The sequence below is a fragment of the Phoxinus phoxinus genome, assembly GCF_949152265.1.
Source record: "Phoxinus phoxinus genome assembly, chromosome: 2".
NCBI lineage: Eukaryota > Metazoa > Chordata > Actinopteri > Cypriniformes > Leuciscidae > Phoxinus > Phoxinus phoxinus.
This window is the reverse complement of record NC_136877.1, coordinates 46965242-46971241: the sequence shown is the minus strand read 5'-3', so window position 1 is coordinate 46971241 and position 6000 is coordinate 46965242. Positions and strand designations below refer to the sequence as shown.

Genomic DNA, 6000 nt, shown 5'->3' with positions numbered 1-6000 from the left:
CCAATACTTTGTTTATATTCATAGATTCATATATAATCATATATAACATTAAAACAAAAAAAATAAATCACCATCATTGTCATTGACAACAACAATGAACAAGTAACAAAATATTCAAACATTTTGTGTGCACTGCTGAGTGCACTTGCACAGTTTGTTGCGATCATTTTTTTTTTGTTTGTTTTCCTTTTTTTTTTTTTTTTAGCCAGAAATAGTCAAAACCTCAGTCACTCGTGAACAAGAGAGTGGACAGAAAGGCAATGTTAGGTCACATCCTCCAAAATATCAAACATTTCTTTCATCCAAGCATCCCCAGGCTACAACAGAACTGTACAGAGATAGGCTCTTGGTTCAAAAGCATGGGAGGCATGTGGGGGCGGAGCCTTCTGAAGCCACGCCCCCTTTGCTAAAAAAATAATGTCTCAATGGCAGCAATGAAGTCTAATCATTCGCCCTTTAGTTCTTAGGCACACATGTGGGGACAGAAAACACACACACACACACACACACACACATACATACACAACATACGTACCACAAGTAACCATTTCCTAAAAGTATACAAGATTGAATTGAGCTCAACAACAACAACAACAACACACAAACGAAACGATGATGACAAAACTAATGACGTGTTCTTAAACCTCACAGAGGCAAAAATGAGGCAGCGGAGGCAGGAAAGGACGTCCCTCGGGCTCCCCGCCACGAAAACTAAGAGTGCTGGTTGGCGTAAAATGGGCTAAAGCTTTTGTGTTTGAATCTAGAGGTCTTTCTTTGTTGGGGAATGAAGAGCTGGTGAAAGAGGATGTGTTGTGCCGTTGCCCCCCACCCCTCTCTCTCTCTCTCTCTCTGTCGGTCTTGCTTTCATTCGCTCATTTATTCGCTCACATACTGCACATTTACAAGAGGAGTAATACACACAGTTCCTCCTGCACACACAAGCGATCACATTCACACATTCATTCGGTTCATAAAATACAAAAAAAATTCACTCCGAATGACGAAATGGCCTCTTTTGATCATACGTCTAAATAAGCGATTAAAAAAAATACATTGTGCAGACTGGTATGTTTTAAACGCGCGCGCACAAACACTCATTCAGTCTCAAACAAACATGCGTGTATACACACACACACACAGGCACACAATCACAAAAATATTCTTCTCTATTATATCTAACACATTTTTTTTATCTTTTTAACTTGCATTTTATGTGAGTGCAAATCTTCAAGTTTTATAATCAAAGTTTTTTTTTTATAATAGCTTTACATTTTTTAATAGAAACTTTATATATATGTATATAAAAAATGAAACAACAGTGTTTGTCTTTAAAGAGAGGATTTTTTTTTCTGATAATGTCTGAACTGAAACACACAATGGTCCCCCAATCACCACCGTTTCCTCCCAGCACAAACTCCAGTTCTGATTCAACACACACACACACACACACACACACACACACACACACAGTATATGTATGTGGTAATATTTCTGAAGCCATACCACATAAATATACAATCTTCTCGAAAAAGAAAAAAAACAAAACTATTCAAATTACATCTTAATAAAGTGCATTAGTCTGAGTGTAAGGTGCTTAATGCTGTAAGTGCCAGAACTTTATCACCCCCCGTCCCCCAAACACACATACAGACACACAAAAATAAATTCACACCTGTTCCCTTCCCTGTTGAATTACATTCTTCTATTCCCAGCGCAAACCCACCCCCCCGCCCACCCCTGAACTGATACCTTACTCCTGGCTTATGCCCATCCCCTCCCCCTCAAAGCAGTGCACATTCGACTTGCGGAGTCTGATTAGGTGGACCCGCGGGTTTAAAGGCCTCGTGTAGCTATTGCTGTGGATTCAGTAATCCTCGACCATCTCCATCTCGTTTAGACCATACCGATCAGGGCCACCATGGAATGAGTACCCTGAAGGGAGACAGAAAGACATTTTAAATACAGTAGATCAGTATACAGTTCTCTTTAGGGGCTTTCGCACCAGACAATTTTCAAATGCTTTTTTTTCTTTTTTTTTCTTCATATTAGTCATCCTAAACGTTCGTCACACACAGAAACCTTGCACACGAGTCCAATGCGCATTAATTAATCCGTCGCGGGGAGAGGAAAAAAAACAACCGCAAACCAATACAAAATGGACTCTTCAAGCAGTAAGGATGCTTTTATTGTCCTCTCTCTTCTTAAAAAAGAGAAAAAGAAGGGACCATCCAATCCTGAGATTGCGGAGAGAGGAATAAGGAGAGTTCAACCTCTCCAAAGGAACTGCAGGATTATACCGAGCGATTCAAAGTTTACTTCAGGATGTCAGTGGCTCAATTTGATGCTTTGCTAGTGATACTGGAGCCACATATTAAAGGGGCGGTAAAATGCCCTTTTCACAAGATGTAAAATAAGTCTCTGATGTCCACAGAGTGTGTACGTGAAGTTTTAGCTCAAAATACCCCACAGATATTTTTAGATAGCATGTTAAAGTTAAAAACGCACCGTTTTTGTGTCTGTCCCTTTAAATGCAAATGTGCTTTTGCTCCCGGCACAGGGGGCGGAGCTACAACAGCTTGCACTCACACAGACATCTTAATAATCTATAAATCGTGTTCAGGGGGCGAACAGCCCGGGAGGAATGTCGTGTAGTCCCTACCAGCCGTTTGTTGTAGTCCTTAAAAAACTATTTATTTAAAAGTAAATATCTTCATTTGCTTTGAGCCTCATAACTTTGCAGATGTTGTTTATGCTCAAACAGCAACATTACACACTACCTAAAGTTATAAAAGTGAAATCATAATCAACCACCCCTTTAAAAAGAAGACCACCAATTTCCGTGAACCAATTGATCCTGAACAGTTCTAGATATTCACGTTAGCTTGTACGGTGGCTCTGAATAGCCAAAACAGCTCTTAAAATGCTTGCTACAGATGCAAAAATCGCAGAAAAATATAATCCGATTAGTTGTTTTTTTTAATGACGGATGAAAGTTTCGGAGACGGTGTGTTTACGTGATTGACAACGTCATATTTATTTTGTAACATGCAAAAATGTAGGAACTCAGTGTGCAAGGACCTCAACTGCGTGAGAGGATAATAGAGTCGTAGTAAGTTTCCCGCTGACATGTTGCAAAGGCATTAGGCAATACTCTTTATTTAACATCACAACCAACAGTCAGATACGCAAATGATTGACGAATAATCTGATTTATTAATAAAGTCTTGTAAACATGTTTTACTTGCATTGTTGGGTTACTGATTTGCATGTAAAACCGGAGGATATTTCAATAAGCTGATTTTTGTGAGTTATCAGCACACTGGTGATAAGAAAGTTGTAAATAGAAAATAATGCAACCATTTTATTCAGGAGCACTGATTCCGAAGAACTAACCCATACAAAAAACAATAAAATAAAAAAATGAATATCCTTAACAGTTCCATAAAGAAATGCAATTCCATTGTCAAATAATGCCAATTGAATCAGTAACTGCAATGGCTTGTCTCACAAGCCTTGAGTGCAACAGACACAGTAAGATATCAGCTGTATGTGTTTGATTCACTAAAAAGAACCAGTTCATAGGAGTCATTTGTTCAGGAATCAGTGTAACTACACTGGTTGTGCCATAGATATACATAATAAAGGCTAGATGTCTTACGGCGGAGTCTCTAACGTCATCACCCGGTGGCCATCTTGTCACAGGCAAGCTTTCTGTAAGGTGAGTGATCCGCACGAACACAAATACTCTTATCTCGCTGAAATCTTGACGGATTTACAAACAGTTTGGTTTCTTACAAACGTTATTAACATGGCTATAATTCTGGATGCTTGAACATGTTGAAATATATAATATTATAATTATTCATAAGTATGCAGTGCCATAACTACATTTCTGACGTTTATAACAAACCAACCCGTTTGAAAATCGGTAGAAAATTTAGCAAGTTATGGTTATTTAAAAAGTACATGCACCATTAAAACAATGTTACGAGTGAGCGAGCTGACTGTGACAAGATGGCCGCCAGGTGCGGACGTCGACCTCCATTGGCCAGCAGCGTGGACGAGACATCTAGCCTTTATTATATACATCTATGGGTTGTGCTACATGTGGTTTTGATTCACTAAAAATAACCAGTTCATTGGAGTCATTTGTCCGGGAATCAGAGAGAGAAATAAATAGGTAAGGGTACCTAAGATGCTTGGGTCAGAGTGCAGCATCATGGGCTGTTTCTTCTTCAGCTTTGCTGCCTGATCATAGACCACACCACCCTTCCCAGAATGCACTGCCTGGAACATAGACTGCAGAGTGCTGGGGTTCATTCCTCGTACAGTATCCTATTAGACAAAAAGAGCAAGGGCAAGAATGAGAGGCAAACATAGGAATTAAAAATCTGATAAATGACGACCGTGACTTGGTTCTGCCCATCATGGAAATATAAATCACTGTCAATACGGAGTTGTGCTCATACCTGCAGTGGGAAGTTGTTCATGCTAAGTCCAGCCATCTCTTTGGAGAGCTATAAGAGAAGACCAAGAATTTAATTTCAAGTAGGCAAACACCACACACACACACACACAAAGACTTTACATCTTCCTGCCACACACACCTGCTGCTGCTGTCTCTGGTGGTTAGCTTTCTGTTTGGCACGGCGCTCCAGGAACTGTCTGGCGAACTCTTTGGCTTCGACAGTGTCGCCCAGATAGGAGCAGATAAAGTTCAACACCTCATACGGAGACTCCACCTCCTTCAGGTACGCCACAATGGTGGGCACTATGAACACAAACACACACTCGTTTCCTGCTTATGAACTCTCTGGCCTGCTAGGCTAATAATGTGCGTTTACTGTAAACATGTCTTTTGTTTGTTTTCACAAATTTTCAGAGAATAATCGGCAGCCTTTGTAGATGTTGTCAAATGAGAATTTGCAGTTCAGATTATTTCATTTTAAACATAAAGCAATCCAAATGAGAGAAAGGCTGGTGAGTGCAAATCCTGAAAGAGAGACGTCTTACCATCCTGGGAAGAGGAGGAGTTATTGGCGGAGGTGTTGAGCGCATGCAGCATCTGTTCACACCAGGTGGTGAAGCCGTCCTGAGACTTCATCCCCTGCAGGAGTTTCAACAGCCGATCCTCCTCCTCAGTGCGTTTGCGGCTCCTCATCATGTACTGCTCACTGCACAAACACACACTAACGCTTTACCCAGAACACACACTTTGGACTGTACAAGCATAGCACTAACAATGCCAAGGTCATGGGTTTGATTACCAGATTGCTTTGCTTTTCCTATCATGTGACCCTGGATCACAAAACCAGTCACATGTCGGATGGGTATATTTGTGGCAATAGCCAACAATACATTGTATGGGTCAAAATTATCGATTTTTCTTTTATGCCAAAAATCATGAGGATATTAAGTAAAGATAATGTTCCTTGAAGACATTTAGTAAATTTCCTACCGTAAATATTAAAAATATATATTTTTGTGAGTGAATGCAGCACAATCACGAACATAAATGGACAACTTTAAAGGTGATTTTCTCAATGTTTTGATTTTTTTTGCACCCTCAGATTTCAGATTTTCAAATATTTGCATCTCAGACAAATATTGTCCTATCCTAAATAAGCTTTCAGATGATGTATAAATCTCAATTTCAAAAAATTTACCCATGTGACTAGTTTTGTGGTCCAAGGTCACATTTGCATAAATGTAAATTTCCCATAGTTTCATGATTTTTCTAAGCCGTTTTTAAATGACCAATTTAAACTCAACCAAAAAAAAAAAAGTGCTCACAAATCAAACATTGCTATGACTATCATTTTAAAGCACCCATATTATGTTTTTTGGAATATTGCCTTTCAAGCAGTGTGTAATATCGCGGTTTGTGAATGTAAAAGGTCTGCAAAGTTTTAAAGATCAAAGTGCACGACAAATAAAGTGATCGTCTCCTAAAAGAAAGAATCGATTCTGAACTGTCGAAACGAGTCGTTAGTAATTCCA

The 6000-nt window shown here is 39.4% G+C and overlaps 1 protein-coding gene across 4 annotated transcripts in view; it reads right to left on the bottom strand.

The window, feature by feature from the left end:
- Positions 1-203: 203 nt before the first annotated feature.
- gigyf1a (GRB10 interacting GYF protein 1a) overlaps positions 204-6000 on the bottom strand; it is a 32167-nt gene continuing 26370 nt past the window's right edge. For all 4 annotated transcript variants that reach the window (XM_079585658.1, XM_079585660.1, XM_079585661.1 and 1 more), the window contains exons 21-25: positions 5014-5174; positions 4608-4771; positions 4470-4517; positions 4191-4335; positions 204-1932 (exon numbers count right to left, since the gene is read on the bottom strand). In XM_079585658.1, coding sequence (XP_079441784.1) covers positions 1865-1932; positions 4191-4335; positions 4470-4517; positions 4608-4771; positions 5014-5174 — 586 coding nt within the window. In that variant the 3' untranslated portion in view covers positions 204-1864. The remainder of the gene's footprint in view (positions 1933-4190; positions 4336-4469; positions 4518-4607; positions 4772-5013; positions 5175-6000) is intronic.